At 39.8% G+C, this 17410-nt stretch overlaps 1 protein-coding gene across 13 annotated transcripts in view; it reads left to right on the forward strand.

The window, feature by feature from the left end:
• The window catches only part of DLG2 (discs large MAGUK scaffold protein 2), an 802852-nt gene that overhangs the window by 731242 nt on the left and 54200 nt on the right, over window positions 1-17410 (forward strand). For all 13 annotated transcript variants that reach the window (XM_061202775.1, XM_061202776.1, XM_061202777.1 and 10 more), the window contains 2 exons: window positions 70-246; window positions 10357-10432. In XM_061202775.1, the coding sequence (XP_061058758.1) occupies window positions 70-246; window positions 10357-10432 (253 nt within the window). The remainder of the gene's footprint in view (window positions 1-69; window positions 247-10356; window positions 10433-17410) is intronic.

The raw sequence follows: 17410 nt of genomic DNA on the forward strand, positions 1-17410 counted from the left end.
AACGGTGAATCCTAGATCTGTGCTGCCAGAGATTCCTAACAATGTTCTCTCTCTTGTCATTTCCTCCAGAGCCATGTTTGACTACGACAAGAGCAAGGACAGTGGGCTGCCAAGTCAAGGACTTAGTTTTAAATATGGAGACATTCTCCATGTTATCAACGCCTCTGATGATGAGTGGTGGCAAGCCAGGAGAGTCACGCTGGAGGGCGACAGTGAGGAGATGGGGGTCATCCCCAGCAAGCGGAGGTAAGAATGCCTTTTCTGTTTCAGAGGATTTGCTGCTCAGCTCTCCAGGGAGTGGAGGTGAGGGAAGATGAAGATGTGGCAAACTGTTCACAAAATATCTATTTGAGTAGGATAGTCAGTCTGCGGGGAAATTGTCAGTGATGACAGATGACACAAATTAAATATTCTCACGCTTCTCATGTTAGGGTTTTACCAAAACTGCTAACTGTGATAAAGCATAAAGGAAGAAAGAGGATCTGCTTATTCTGCCTTCCTAAAACTTAGCAGCTTCCGTGTGTTCAAGATTATGCTTATCAGCTTGTATACTGACAAACTCAGAGGGGTTACTTCAGAGGTTCATAATTTACTGGATACGTTTATAGAAAGGCCAGGTGAAAGCCAAGTAAAGTAGACTGTTTACAAAGCTGACGTCCTGGCTGTGTATTACTTCCAGATATTGATGGGAAAAGACTAAAAACCTCCATTCCAAAATCAGATACTTGGGGATAAACAACAAGGTCCTACTGCATAGCACAGAGAACTTTATTCAGTATCCTATGATAAACCATAATGGAAAAGAATATTAAAAAAATGTATATATGTATAACTGAATCACTTTGCTGTACAGCAGAAATTAACACAACATTGTAAATCAAGTGTGCTTGAATTAAAAAAAATAAAATGACAGCTCCATTGGGGAAATAAACAAAATCAGATACTCGGGATACGAGCTGTCAAGCATCTGGTGAGGTCTAAAGAGTGGGTTTACAGCTGTTTTTTATAGCGTTAGTTACTCTTGTCCCCCACCCCACCTAACACTCCCTACTTTCACTCAGATAATTAGTTCTGTATGTAATTCCCAAGTAAAGACTTATGTTCTTTCTCTTCTAAGCATTTCTTCGACTCTGCTTTTGAAAGGCGGGAATAGGCTTCAGAACAGCCACGTCCTTCATCTGTCCCAGCGGTTTCTGACCATTACCAGTAGAAAGGAACTTTCCTTCCCATGAGTGTCCTTCTGGCACTCAGATATTGTCTGAGAAACAAATTATCTGCACCCTAGAAAAGAGATATGGTATGAAGTCAAAGTCAGGAATAATGCTTATTCAAAGCAGTCACTAACTTTTCTGGAGCTACAAAGGGCTCCCCTCCTCATATGCAAACACCCCAAATACCTACGTAAAAAATCCTCATGAAGCTGAGTATTCAAGTGCTGCGCATGCACAGTGACCCAGTGACTGAGCTAGCACCAGCCATAGTGGGAAGACGGAAATTAGCCAGAAATAACTCTGTGGGGCATGTGCACCCCAGAGAACACTGGTCCCCCATTTTTCTCTGCCTGGGGCCACATAGCCTAGGGTGAATGTAGGGAGAGGGCAGCGGGCTGACTGTCCTGCAGCTGCTCCCTCCCACCCTCTAAGCCTATGCCTATGAATCTCCCAGCAGCAGACAGTCCTTTAAACCTCTGGGCTCCTGCATAATTGCCTGCCATTGCTTTGAGAGGATGTTCTGAGTTTGTAGTTTGCAGTGTTTTCTGAATTCAGAGCAGTAACTCTCAGGACTAGCATATATTCTGCGTTTCTCCATTTCCATTTATTTAAAAAAAAAAATGTCAAGGCAACATGCATTTGGGTTTGCTTTGATGCGATTAATCAGAGCTGTCTGAGGAGATGTTCTGTAGAAGGTGCCATCTCATTGAATATGGCCCCAAGGGTAGAAACGGGGTGGAGAAGGAAAGCTGTGTGGGAATAGATTTCAACTCATTTTTTAAAAAATCCTTTTAGTAGTTGGAGCTGGCTAGAGATGATATGGATTACCTGGGAAGACAGTGACCTAGAACAATGGTTTTCACACCAAGGGAACATTATGAAGGCTTAGATATGCCCCTCCCCCCCACACACACAGTGATTCTGATTCAGTCCATCTGGAGTGGGTCCTGGAGATCTGTATTTGTGTGTAAGTTCCTCCAGGTGATTCTGATAATAGAAGATTCAGTGGCAGGAAGTATTATAAAAGGGAATCGAACTTTGGGTGGGCCAGTTGAACTATATGATTTACAGCCACTTTCCAACCCTGAGGTTCTGTGATTCTAACCAGTCTTGTCAATAGTCCTTCATTTGTTCAATTGCACATCATTTCCCCCCTAAGGAACATTCTCAGTGCTAGTCCTCCTGGGGTAATTTTCTGCCTGCTGGTGGTCATTCTTGAATTGGCTCTCTCTCCTGTTTTGGATGAAGGCCATCCTAACAGCCATGCTACAGCTGGCCTGGAGAAGAAGTTTGTCTAGTGACTCTAATGTTGATATTTGTATTCTCTTTCATGAAGGGTACAGTAGCCCACCCGCCATCTCGTGTGTGTGTGTGTGTGTGTGTGTGTGTGTGTATGGCTGTAAATGAATCTCTGTCAAATTTTCTCCTCAGGATTTTAACTCTTTCCAAAAATGTTACTATTATTGTTTTATGTGTTTATAAAAGTAACACATTTCATTGAAAAAACAATGGGAACATTTAGAAAAGTATAAAGAAGAAATAAAAATCACTTATAATCATATCCCACAAAGCATTCTTGTGCGGTTATTTTAATGCAATTTAAAATCTGTTATGAGGGCTTCCCTGGTGGCGCAGTGGTTAAGAATACGCCTGCCAATGTAGGGGACACAGGTTCGAGCCCTGGACCGGGAAGATCCCACGTGCCGCAGAGCAACTAAGCCTGTGCACAACTACTGAGCCTGCGCTCTAGAGCCCGCGAGCCACAGCTACTGAGCCCGCGTGCCACAACTACTGAAGCCCGTGTGCCTAGAGCCTGTGCTCCGCAACAAGAGAAGCCACAGCAGTGTGAAGCCCACGCACCACAACGAAGAGTAGCCCCTGCTCTCCACAACTGGAGAAAGTCTGAGTGCAGCAACGAAGACCCATTGCAGCCAAAAATAAATAAATAAATAAATTTTGAAAAAGAAAAAATTACAAAAAATAAAATAAAATATATCATGAGCCTTCCCTAGGGCTGCTCTTTAATGGTTAACTTCTAAAGGAGGCACTCTTATTTTATACTGTATTCAGCATCTTATAACTATAGCTCAGAATAAATGGTTACTGGTATGAATATGACTTATTATCAGATTAGGGTTATCCTTAATTCCTCTCTACCCCCTTTTATGAGTATAGTTCAGCTCGTAGAGCTGGTCTGGAAAAATCTCATAATGGATAACATCCCTTATGACTTCACCCTTTACAAAAATGTTTCTCTATTGATGATTCTATTTAATCATCCCTATGAAATCGTAAGATGAAGAGTATGAAAATCATTGCCTTTTCCCTCCCTCTTTTTAGAAGTTGGTAAATAAATTTTATTTAAATAAATGCTCCTAGAGCATGCTAGACACTGCTCTAAGCCCTTTACAATTAACTTATTTAAACCTCATTACAACCCTATGGGGAAGGTAATTTAATTATCCTCATTTTACAAACCAGGATTTTGAAGCAGAGAGAGAGGTTAATTTACTTGCCTTAACTGCCCAGCTAATAAATGACATAACTGGGATTTTATTCCAGGCTATAACGCTCTTAACTCATATGCAGTCCTGCCTCCCAACATTATAAAAATAAGAATTGACAAAATTCAATTCATCAAGCACTGCTTGAGCAGCTTCTGTGTGCCAGGTGCTATCATCTGGTCACTGCCTGGAGCCCAACATTTGTAGGACCAACATGTAACTATGGCACAGCTACACTGTGATGAGGGCTATATTGTAAATAAAGGTGCTGTCTTAGTTTGGGCTGCTATTACAGAATACCATTCACTGGGTGACTTATACAACAGACATTTATTTTTTGCAGTTCTGGAGTCTAAAATCAAGGCACTGGCTAATTGGGTTCTCAGAGAGGACCCTCTTCCTGGTTTGCAGATGGCCTTATTGCTGTTTCCTCATATGGCAGAGAGAGAGAGATCTTTTCTGTCATATCTCTTCATTTTGGCCACTAATTTGATTCATGAGGACTCCACCCTCATAACCTAATTACCTCCCACTGCCTCACCACCAGAGACCACCACACTAGGGATTAGGGCTTCAACATATGAATTTTATGTGGACACAAACATTCAGTCCATAGCAGGTATCAAGGGAAGTGAAAGGGCAGCAGAGGAATGAATTCCATCTGATGATAGAGTATGTGTTGTGCCAGTTGCTTTCAAATACAAGATTTTCTTTAATCTTCACAAAAGCTTCATAAGGAAACTGAAGGTCAGAGAAGTCAAGTAACTTGCCCAAGGATGCATGGTCAGCCACTGGCTGAACCCAGTTTTCTCTGTAGCCAGACCAGATGGCTTTTCACTACCCCAAGGGTATACTGGAGGAAGCCCTTGACAATTAAGGAGTTCTTAGTACATTTTAAATACTATACTAACCAATTTTTTGTATTATTTAATATTCACCATAGGGACTTCCCTGGTGGCGCAGTGGTTAAGACTCCGCCTGCCAATGCAGGGGACACGGGTTTGATCCCTGGTCACAGGAAGATCCCACATGCCGCGGAGCAACTAAGCCCGTGTGCCACAACTACTGAGCCTGCGTGCCACAACTACTGAAGCCCGCACACCTAGAGCCCAGGCTCTGCAACAAGAGAAGCCACCACAATGAGAAGTCTGCGCATCGCAACAAAGAGTAGCCCCCACTCACCGCAGCTAGAGAAAGCCTGCACGCAGCAACGAAGACCCAACACAGCCAAAAATAAATTAAATATTTTTTAAAAAAAGAATCTTTAAAAAAAAAAAGCTCTCAGATGACAGCTTGCATCTAGCATTGCATAAGGGTTTACTCACTTAGCTTCCCTGCAAGCCTGTGGCTGGTAACCTATATGGCATTTCAATTCTCCTTGCAACAGGGCCTTATGGAGCACAAGCAAAGGGATACCCAGCACTAAATGATGTTCCCACCATCCAGTGCTCCACGCCTGCCCTCATTGTGTGTTTGGCGGGAACCTGAAAACGCCAGATGGGAGATGGATGAGAAGGCAGAGGAAGACAGTTGGGCTTATTAAAGCATGACCATGTGGTATTCTCTGGAGACGCTAGGTGTCAGAATTGATAGCTCAAGTTTTGCCATCCAGTTTATGTTTTCAGTATTTTGGTCAGTGACCAAACCAGGGCGGAGAGGATTATTTCTGCTTAAATAATCTAATTAATTGCTTGCCTCTTGAGTGTGAGAGAAGTATGTCAGTCCTTTCATCGCAATTCAGTCTTTCTACACAGGTGACCCACCATTTTCTTAGGTAAAGATCTGTGGATCTTAACATCATGTATTTCTGCTAAAGGAGTCTCACTTAGTAAAATAACTAGAGAAGGTGATGCTAAACTTTTACATAGATTCCTACCAAGTACAATAAAAAAGTCGTAAAATGGTCAACAACTTTTAAATCAGAAACACTGGTTGTTTGGGCAAGTCACTTCAACTTTCTGAGCCTTGGTTTTCACACCCAGGTCAAGAACCAGTAGCCTCCTTGATGATTCATTCATTCATTTGCCAACAAAGATTAAGCACATACCATATGCCCAGCTCCATCTTAAGCCCTGGATCACTGTACAGATTATAGAAAATACAGGTAAAGTTTAGCATAGCTTCTAATACTTCTGTGCTTACTCAAATGATATATGTTTTCCTTTCTTCAGAGTTTGAGCTTTTGATGCTCAAAACACATAGCATTATGTAGGGCCCTATTTCTCCCCCCTAACTGATCTTGGCAATAAACTATCCACATGTATCCCAAGAAGCACTAGGAGAGAGGACAGGGTTGAGGCAAGTGAAGAAAAAAGATAAGCCACATCCCTTGCTACCCATGAGGAGGGTTTGCAGAGATCCCCAAGAGGCAATCGACATGAGCCTCTGGGATGGAAAAACACAACTATTGTTGGGGATGTAGTGAATGTAAAGACTGCTGAGGAGAGAGATCAGTCCAATGTTTCTGATGTAACATTGCAAATAGACATCTAGCTAACCTGAATTTCAGTGTTAAAAGCAAATTTATTCTGAGGTTTGAGGTGAGCCTGTCATAACAGGTATTATCTCAGTGACTCTTTGCTTGAGTTTGGTTATGGTTTATTTAATTCAGGACATTCGGGATTTGGGATGGAAGGAAGGGGGATGGTTATCATTTGTGAGAAACTCAGCCCAGACGTCTAAGGAACTATATTGGTCTTAAAATTGTGGGTGACCATCTAAAATCTCATGTTTGTTGAAACCCATTGGATATGGGAGGCATGGAAGGTCCTTAAGTATTGTTTCCCAAACAGAGTGGATATGGCCAGACACTGAAGTTAGCTGTTAAAAGATTTGTGCTCAGGCCCTCCCTATTTCTACCACTTTCTAATTTGGCAAGCTTCAAGTCTTAGCTTTCCCAGCCATAAAATGGGTTTGAGAATACCACACTTGCTTATTGTCGGGGCCAAATGAGATGATGTAAATGTGAGGGAATTTTTCATTAATAATTATGTGTTAAAACTTCAGCTACCACTTATATCATCATCATCATTACCATTCATGAAACTTTCAACCCAAGTAGAAATCACAACTTTCTGACTTCCTTCTTTTTTTTTTTTATACATCTTTATTGGAGTATAATTGCTTTACAATGTTATGTTAGTTTCTGCTGTACAGCAAAGTGAATCAGCCATATGCATACATATATCCCCATATCCCCTCTCTCTTGAGCCTCCCTCCCACCCTCCCTATCCCACCCCTCTAGGTCATCACAAAGCACCGAGCTGACCTCCCTGTGCTATGCAGCAGCTTCCCACTAGCTATCTATTATACATTTGGTAGTGTATGTATGTCAGTGCTACTCTCTCACTACATCCCAGCCACCCCTTCCCCCGCTGTGTCCTCAAGTCCGTTCTCAACGTCTGCATCTTTATTGCTGCCCTACCACTAGGTTCATCAGTACCAATTTTCTAGATTCCATATATATGCGTTAGCATATGGTATTTATTTTTCTCTTTCTGACTTGCTTCACTCTGTATGGCAGCTCTAGGTCCATCCACCTCACTACAAATAACTCAATTTCATTCCTTTTTATAGCTGAGTAATATTCCATTGTATATATGTGCTGCATCTTCTTTATCCATTCATCTGTCAGTGGACATTTAGGTTGTTTCCATGTCCTGGCTATTGTAAATAGTGCTGCAGTGAACATTGTGGTACATACATCTTTTTGAATTAAGTTTTTCTCAGGGTGTATGCCCAGTAGTGGGATTGCTAGGTCATACGGTAGTTCTATTTTTAGTTTTTTAAGGAACTTCCATACTGTTCTCCATAGTGGCTGTATCAATTTACACCCCCACCAGCAGTGCAAGAGGGTTCCCTTTTCTTCACACCCTCTCCAGCATTTATTGTTTGTAGATTTGTTGATGATGGCCATTCTGACCGGTGTGAAGTGATACCTCATTGTGGGTTTGATTTGCATTTCTCTAATCATTAGTGATATTGAGCATCTTTTCATGTGTTTGTTGGCCATCTGTATGTCTTCTTTGGAGAAATGTCTATTTAGGTCTTCTGCCCGTTTTTGTATTGGGTTGTTTGTTTTTTTGATATTGAGCTGCATGAGCTGCTTGTATATTTTGGAGATTAATCCTTTGACTTCCTTCTTGAGTGAACCAAAATCTGTCACCGGTACCGTAAGACTTAATTTTTTTTTTTACTTTTTCTATTGCTTGTTTGAAGATTAGTAATAAACCATAGCAAATATCAGGTGTGTTTGTGTGTGTGTGTCTGTCTGTCCATCTGACTTAGTCTTTGCAACCCGTTTGAGATTTAAGTGATGAATGACTAAAATGGCCTAATAGAAACATTTCTTAAGAAATATGAAAGGGATGAACTTAGAAACCAGAGGGGAAACGTTAGAGCGCTCTAAGCAATTCTTAGAATAGAATATTGAGTTCAGCCTAATATTATTTATGTTTGGGGCCCATGTGAGTTCTATCACTTTATGCAGAATTTATTTGCATAGCCTAATCAAATAACCATATATTCTCTGCGTGTTACAGCCATTTTGGCATCATCCAATGTACTAGTGTTTCCCATAATTAGGCTGGTTAATGCAAAGAAGCCAGGATAAAGTCAGGGCAGAGATGAATATGAATTAGCATTTGCACTTGGATTAAAACTGAGAAAAGCTGAAGTAGCTCGGAGTAGGCATTTTCTCAGTGAGCATCTTTCCACTTGGCAGTTTACCTTATCTGAAGTCTTCCTTGATCTCCTCCCAACTGTTGTATGTTGGGTGCAAGTAGAAACTCTTAGTGGAGCATATTGCTTTCATATCTGAGGTTAGCTTTGAAGAATTTTCTTCATCTGTTTCCACTCAAATATTCTACTCTCACACTGAAATAAATATATTCTGAAACTCCATTCTGTAACTGTAGAAACCCTGATCTTCAATGCGTTTCAGCTGGAAACACAAAAGAACTCTAAGTTAAAGGGGAGTATGTTGTTAATTATTGATCTATGAATAGCTTAGATTTCATAAGCCATTAAGTTTCTGTAGATTCAGGGTTTTTTCCTCTCCTTTTTCTTTCCCCATTTTTGAAATTAGAGCTAGCCGTATTTAAACAAAAAAAATGATGCTAAAACAATGCAATGAATATTATTTTAGTTCAACTGTTATTTATTGAGGACTTGCTATAATACACTAAGTGGTCTGTGGACTTGCCCTCAAGGAACATACAGCCTTGTATGCGCAACTCAAAAATAAACAAAACACAAGGAAACAAGAGATAACACCAATATAGACATACAAATAAATGTCGTGGGGCTTAGAGGAAAGAATGATCATGTCTAATTAGAGAGGCTCAAAAATGAATCAGAAGTATTTAACTTCTCTTTCCTCTTTTCAGCCCCATCCTTCAAATAGGCACAAGTCCTGCCAACTTTATGTTATTAATATTTCTCCAACTCTTCCCTCTCCTCCACCTCATTATCACTCCTCATCATTTCTTGCCTGGATTATGGCAGTAGCTTCTAAATAGGCCTCCTGCTTCCCACTGTTCCTTCCCTCCTCCAATCTATCTTCCTCCTCCCCCAGAGTCATTTATTTAAAATGCTAATGTCTATCACTTCTCAGCTTTATAGCCTCTAATAAATCATTAGGATTCCCCAAAGGAAAACCCCATGTCCTCAGAGTAGACAGATACCCTTTATAAGGAGGTCTCACCACCTCTTCAGCCTCATGTCCCTGTGCTGTATGTACCCTGTACCAGAATCTTCCTGCAATCTTTAGCTTGATTATATCCTCGGGTCATGGTACATGTTGTTCCTCCTGTCTGGGAGATTCTCCCTAAACTTTTCCCACTGACAAGCTCTTTCTCACCATTTAAGTCTCACATAAGTTGACACCTCCTCCAGGAAGCCCACCCCATTGCTTTCCACCCCCTCCTTATCTTCCTCCAATGAGATAGATGTGCCCATATTGCTATCAGCAATCTTCTGTGCAGCAATATCTGTCTTTTTATCCCTCTGTCCCTGCCAAGAACACATTACTGTGTGTTCATTAAAGTCGTACTTTTTAATTTTTTTTTCTTTGTTTCCCAGCACCTTACTTGATACAGGGTAGGCATTCAATAAGTGTTTGATGAATGAATGAAGGTGAAATAATGAAAACTGCAGAGATGGCAGCAGAAGGACATTGGGGCAAAGGAAAAGTTCAAGATTATCTGTAACATGTTTGGTTTTGAGGTGAAGGTAAATAAATACCCCAGTATTCCTAAAGGGAAGGGAACAAAAAGGAAACAAAAAGAGAGAAGGAGATATTAGGAGATGAGAGTTTACTTAGCCTCCTAGGTATTCATCTCTGTGGACTGTGATTTCTTGAAATAGATTTTGATTGATTCAGGCATTTAAATAACAAATATTGGGGTTTTGTTGCTTCCAAATACGTGACTCTCAGTACATGTAACACAGAAATTGCAAGGAATGTGTTAGCAGCTTAGAGATATCATACCAAGACTTTTTATAGTGAACAAAGAAGAGAAATATTTTTAAACACATTTTATTTGAGCTGTAGGATAAGAAGAGGTGTTCTTCATTTGATAAGAAACTTAATCATAAATGCCTTGCCATGTGATAGACTCTTTATTTTCCATTTTCTTTAGGGTGGAAAGAAAGGAACGTGCCCGATTGAAGACAGTGAAGTTTAATGCAAAACCTGGAGTGATTGATTCAAAAGGGGTAGGTACAAAATAATCGAAACATTAAATTCTCTCGTTTGCCATGGATTTAACTATAATTGACATTTAAGCTGTTGGTAACAAACAGATTATGGAGCTACTGGACAGTAGAGCACTGTTATAAATGTATTGCTATGCAGTGATATAATTTCTGACGAAGTAGATTTATGGTAAATAAATATTGGGGGTAAAGCTGCTAGTGGTCAGCAGAAATGATGTGTTATGAAGGTGATGTAATGACTATAGTGAGGAAGAAAAAAGTAGTTTCGATGTTATTTCTTTAATTTTTTTCTTTTAAATTAAATATTCTAGAAGGATAGATTCCATAAAAGATACCTGCTCGTCATAAAATATGTCTAGTCCTTTACGTATTGTAAAGTCAGGATAGTCATGGAAATATACATATGGATCACCTAAGTGAATACATGGATTGTTGTGACAGACATAGAAAAGAAGAAAGTAAACAAATGAAATTTAGAGTTATGCAACCATCACCACAGTCAATTTTAGAACATTTCATCACCCCATAAAGAAATCTGTAGCAGTCACTTCCCTCTCCCTCAACCCCAACCCCTCCCCACCCAGCCCTAGGCAACTACTAATCTACTTTGTCTCTATAGATTTGCCTATTCTGGATAGTTCATATAAATGGAATTGTACACTACGTGGTCTTTTGTGACTGCTTTTTTCACTTTACGTAATGTTCTCAAAGTGCCTCTGTGTTGTAGCATGAATAAATACTTTTTTCCTTTTCATTGCCAAACAATATTCCATTGTATGGATATACCTCATCTAATTTATCCACTCATCAGGTGATGGACATTTGCATTGTTTCCACTTTGGGACTGTTATGGATAATGTTGCTATAAATATTTGTGCACAAATTTTTGTGTAGACATATACTCTTATTTCCATTGGGAATATATCTAGGAGTGGAATTTCTGGGTCATAATGATAGCTCTATATTTAACATTTTGGGGAACTGCCAGACTGTTTTCCAAGGTGGCTATAACATTCTACATTCCCACCATCAGTGTATGAGGGTTCCAGTTTCTCTACATCCTCACCAACACTTGTTATTATATGTCTTTCTGCTTATAGTCATCCTGTTTGGTCTGAAGTGGTATCTCATTGTGGTTGTGATTTTTATTTCCCTAATGACCATTGGTATTGAACATCTTTTCATGTGCTTATTGACCATTTGTATATCTTCCTTGGAGAAATGTCTATTCAGATCCTTTGCCAGTTTTTAAAATCGGGTTCCTTTGTTGTTGTTGAGTTGTAGAAGTTCTTTGTATATTCCAGATATTAATCTCTTATCAAATATATGCTTTCCAAATATTTTCTCCCGTTCTATGAGTTGTCTCTCTTGATAGTGTCATTTGATGCACAAAAGTTTTTAATTTTGACAAAGACCAATTTATCTATTTTTTCTTTTGTTACTTGTGTTTTGGGTATTATATCTAAAAAACCAAGGCCATGAAGATTTATGCCTGTATTTTCTTCTAAGAATTTTGTAGTTTTAGCTCTTACAGTTAGGTGGTTGATCCATTTTGAATTAGTTTTTGTATACGATATGAAGTAGGGTTGCAATTTCATTCTTTTGCACGTGAATTGTTTTCTGTTTTATTTTTGGATTGTTCACTGCAAGTGTATAGAAATACAGTTATTGTGTATATCAATCTTATATCCTGCTACCTTGCTGAATCCATTTATTAATTGTAGTAGCTTTTTGGTGGATTCCTCAGGATTTTCTATCTACAAGATCATGTCATATGTAAAAAGAGAGAGTTTTACTTCTTTCTTTCCAATCTGGATGACTTTTATTTCTTTATCATAACTGATTGCCTTGGCTAGAACTTCCAGTGTTGGATGGAAGTCGCAAAAACAGTCATCCTTGTCTTGTTCCTGACCTTAAGGGGAAAGCATTTAATCTTTCCTATTAAGTATGATGTTAGCTGTGGGTTGTAAAGCTTTTTAAATCTAGTATTTTTAAGTGATAGTACTAGTATCTTATTGCTATATCAAAAAATACCTTTCCCCACCTTCTGCCTTCCTATTCTCTTTCTCTTCATCTCCTTTCCTTTACTTTTCTGTTCTAATAATTTTGGCTGTGAACATCACACAGAACCACAAGTTTAGGTCAATAGATGTCACCATGAAAAACAAGAAGAAAAGCTCAGAAGTTTTGAGCCCTAAACCACAACACTGCCCTTTGTATTTTTAAGTAGAAGTGTCACTGGGCAGCCCAGTCATTGACATAATAATTTACTTTCCCCTAAAACATTCAGGTGAAATGGGAATTTATTTAAACATGGTGTCACTCTTAAAAAAAAAAAAAGTGAGGCTGTATGTCATCATGCATGGAGTCCTTTCAAACAAATACTGCTTCTGTACAAAGGGGTAGGATTTTTCGTTGATTCTTGGTGAGAATTTAAGGATAGATTTTCTGTTTGTTTCATATATATAGTTGGATATACATCAGAGAATTTTTGTTGAATACCTACCATGTGCCAGACTCAGGACTAGAACTTGTGAAAGATACAAAGTGTAACATAGGCCCTTCCCCTCAAGAGCTCCTAACGTCAGTTAGAGCCCAGATGTCTTTTTGGTAAGGCCAAAACTTGTGTTGTGTTTTTTGAAATCATATTGCTAAATACAGTTAGGTATGAGCCAATGAATAGAATATAAATTCTAGGACTTGAATGACTATTGAAGGAGAGGCAGTGATCATGTGAAAAGGGAAACCCTGGACTGAAAGTCATGAGAGTCAGATAGCCTGGGTTCAGGTTTCAGTTCATTACTAAGTCACCACTGTTCTTTGGACCTCATTAGCAAAATAGCAGCTTTGAACTACATCAGGAATGTCAAACAAGTTTCATCTCCTATGGAAACCGATGAATTGATGGTTTCTAACTAGAATATTGTGTTGAAAATGATTCTGAGGCCATATGTGACCTCAGCAGGAAAAGTGTCATGATTGATTAGTCATGCCTAGCACAACATTGGGAATTTTTCTCTATTTGAGGTCCCCGGATTCAATGATTTTTTAAGGTGCCTTCCAGCAGTAATTCTCCATGAGCCTGTGAATTAAGAAATAATAAACCAAAGTTTTCTAAGTCCCCATGAGAACAATACATCAATGAGAAGACTCTTGCCCTGAAGTAGAAAGCAAAGGACAATTAAGAGAAAGTGCACTGAAGAAAGGACAGACCAACTCTGTGGAGAGTTGGGAAAGTCAGGAGATGCCTCTCACTCTGAGCCTTGGACAAGGACTACAGAAATAAGTCATTGTTACAAAGGCCTCAGTCTCTGGGACCCTGGGGTAAACTCAGCATAAACTGAAGAGGAAAACTTTTTGGAATGAGAAAGAGAATGGGATATTTTAAGTAACTTTATCATTAGATGGCATTCACAGAGCATTGTGAAATGTTGGGGATTCAGAGTGAAAGCCATGGTTACTGCCCTGGAGGATCTTAGAATCAATTAGTATGTATAAAGCAGGCTGTGACAAGAGCCTTATTAGTAGTGTGTACAAGAGCTATGGGGATTCAAATGAATGGATGTGGGAATGACCAGAGAGCACTTCATAGAAGGACTTGGGCTTTAATTGGCCTATCAGTGCTTGAGTTACTTTTCCAGAACTATTCTTTAATTTTTAAAAATTGAGTGCTGCACAACACCAGGTACCGTGCTAGGTGCCTTGTAGGGCAGCAAAGTGATTAAAAAGGGAAAGACTTTCATACCACGGAGCTCACAAAGAGAAATATAAGCGGGCAAACAATGGTGATACAATATCACTGATGATCCCCATAAATTTAGGGAATTTGTCTCTATTTTAAATATCAGGAGATTGCACCTCAGGAAGATTAACTAATTTACCTAAGATCACACAGCTAGTATGTACAAAAGTCAGTTTTAAATTCAGATCATTTTGACAGTAGAACATTTGCCTTTTTCATTCCTTCACACTATCCGTTATTCTGTTGGAGGTCAGAAGAAGAAGAGAGTTACTAATTATGCCTTGGATAAGAGAGAAGATTTCAAAGAGAAGGTGATACTTGAACGAGATCTTGAAGTTTGAGTAAGAGTTTGCCACACATCAGAAACAGCATGTACATGAAGGTGGCAACCGTAGGCATATTGGAGTAAGGCCAAGCTGATCAGGGACACCAGATGGATGGTGTGGATGGTGTGGTGGGAGTTGTAGCTAATGGGGCTGACTGGGAAGATCTGGAAGGTTGGGAAGCTTGTATGGAAAGCCTGACTCTGAGCTTTGATGCTTCCTGAGTTTGGAGAGTATCTATGAGGAAATCTGAGGCTCTCCATTGCAAAGTGCCCATTTGCTACAAATGAAATGCCCAGGCTTTCTGTCCACTCCATGTGCCTTCACAAAGTCTGTGTCTACACATGCAAAGACAAGTGGACAATTGTGTCAGTAACCCAGATAATTCCAGCCTACCCAGACCCAAGTGGCCATCTGTTTGGATGGATCTCCTTGAGAACTGTCTCACTTCCCCAGATCTCAATGCACCCAAGCTTTCCTGAGAATGTCAGCTAAATTTCTAATGAGTCTCCATTCAAATTAGCTTCTGGTGAAAACTTAATCACCATCTGGATTTCTTTCATTGTTCTTCTACCTTTTTTATCAATTTTCTAATCAGCCATTCTATTTTATTTATTGAGACATTTAAGAAATTGTATAATCTTCAGAATCAACCTGTTTTCCATTGAAAAATCAGTGGTATTTAGTGATTTATGCCAAATTTTGTTTTACTTTTATTTAAAAGTCCCTATAATTTAAGGAAGGGAAATATATATCTGAAAGAGTACGAGAGAATTATTAATATTCTTACTAAATGTCAGCAATGTGCAATGTATAAGGGTCCCCTTTGCATTGTAAATCCTTTCTAAAGTAAGGTAGGCTATAAATAACTAGTCCTCTTTAGCCACAGGCTGGTGCAAAACAGAAGTGATAGGTATTACTCAAAGTAGTAGGAGTATGCATTGTAGAAGCCTAGACAGCTTACACACTTCTCTTAATCACCACAACAAAACTTGAAGGGAAATCATTTATTCCCTCTTTATAAAGAAACTGAGGCTTGGAGAGGTGAAGAAATCTGAACCCATGTCTGATTGATTCCAAAACCCATAATCTGTTTACTATAGCATGCTGTCTCCCTTGTTAAAACCATGTTGCATTTGTGCATTTTAAGAAAAATGAAGAAATAAATCGAATTGGGTTTAGCTTTGTCAAAAACTAACTTTGGCTTAAACTTAAATTCTAAAAGGGAGAAGCTGGCTTCCTCAATGATGTGTATCTTTCTGTATTGAGAACATTTCTGAAGGGAGCTTGGAGGCCGCACACTTTCTCTGTTGTGGTATGCCAGAGTAAAATGAAGTCTTGGAAAACATGTTTCAGTCATTTAATAAACTTTTATTAGGTGCCAATACAAGGCAGCTTGCTGCGCATTGTGGACCAAGATGAGTAAGTCATGGTCACTGCCCTGAAGGAGCAGGGATACTAGGGGAGAAGATGGGTCTCCACAAGGAGGAAGCGATTCGTACTAAATAAGAGGGACAGAAAGTTTGCTCTGAAGTTCAGGCTCCCCTGAACTTGATTCTAGCTTGGAAGCTGGGGGGATTTGAATTGGGGAGCCTTGAAAGATTAGTAGAGCTTGCAAGGAAAGGGCAGTGGCGTAGGAATAAAATACAGGGCACATAGGAAGTAAAACACGGTTTGCTTTCACTTCAAGCAACAGTTGATGAAGAATGGAAACTCAGAACTGGAAAGTTAGACTCAAGTCAGTTCTGGTGCTTTAAATTTTCCAAGAAACTTGTACTTAATCCTGTAGACAGTGAAGAATTTTAACAGTTGTGACCAAACCCAACCTAGTGATTTCCTCTGGGCTCCACCCTTAATGTATCTGGATTGCTGCCCAAATGTCACTCCCAGGCAGAGCTCCAAACTTACTCATCTTTGTGCCCCTAGCACTTAGCACAGTGTCTACCGGATGCATGTTGGCTACTCAGTCCACCCTTTTTAGAGGAAAGGTAAGTGAATGATCAAAAGTAGGTTTCTAAGAGATCAGTCTGGCGACCATGGGAAAGACAGATTGGAGGGGAAAGAGACTGACATTGGGAGATGCTGGGATAGCTAAAGCAGTATTGTGGGTACAAGATTCTGAAAATCTGAATTTCAAACAGTGGCAAAGGAAAGGAAAATAGGAAACTGTTGCTAAAGAGATCAGAGAGGACCATCATCCTTGGACATCTGACCTCATATTCTGTTTCCTTTTCTAAAGCCTTGAGCTCCCTTTCAGAGGGCATGTTGACTGGGAGAAGGGGATATGGGGAGATGGAGGTATTGGTGATAGGATCATGGCAGTCTCCCTGAATCAAACTGGAGCTAGCATTAAGAAGCCTCAGTTCTGTTTCATATACTCTTGGAAATTCCCATATGGTCATTGGATCCTACTATGTCATTTATAGATGAAGAAACTGAGAATCATTTTTCCGGAACACACAGAGTTAGTAGCAGAGCCTGCCATTGAATCATTTATCAAAAAAGTGACTTGACAGTCAGTGTTTTGTTAGCAAGATAGGAATTATGTTTGCTTCACCAGGGTGAGTTATGAGGATTGCTTTTATAACAGCTTCAAAGTGACATTTTGAGTTTCAAAGGAAAGGTCATTACTGCCCTCAAAAAAAGGGAAACCTTCTTAATAGAGCTAGTTTTTGGGTGGCCAGAGCCCAGTGAAGAGCTCAGATGTCCAGAGTGACCTAGAGATTCAGGGAGGATGGGGTGAAAGGGGAGCCATACTGCCTCAGTCCACAGCCATCAGGAAGGCAACATTTCTGCTCAAAGTTCATAAACTCAGGAAAGGCTACCCCTCAGGTTCTTTATTATCACTTCCCTCTTCCAGGCCCTCTACCAGTTTCCCCATTGTTCTTCCTGGCTGTAGCCTTTCTCCTCTGA

Source organism: Eubalaena glacialis, chromosome 10 (assembly GCF_028564815.1).
Source record: "Eubalaena glacialis isolate mEubGla1 chromosome 10, mEubGla1.1.hap2.+ XY, whole genome shotgun sequence".
Classification (NCBI taxonomy): Eukaryota; Metazoa; Chordata; class Mammalia; order Artiodactyla; family Balaenidae; genus Eubalaena; species Eubalaena glacialis.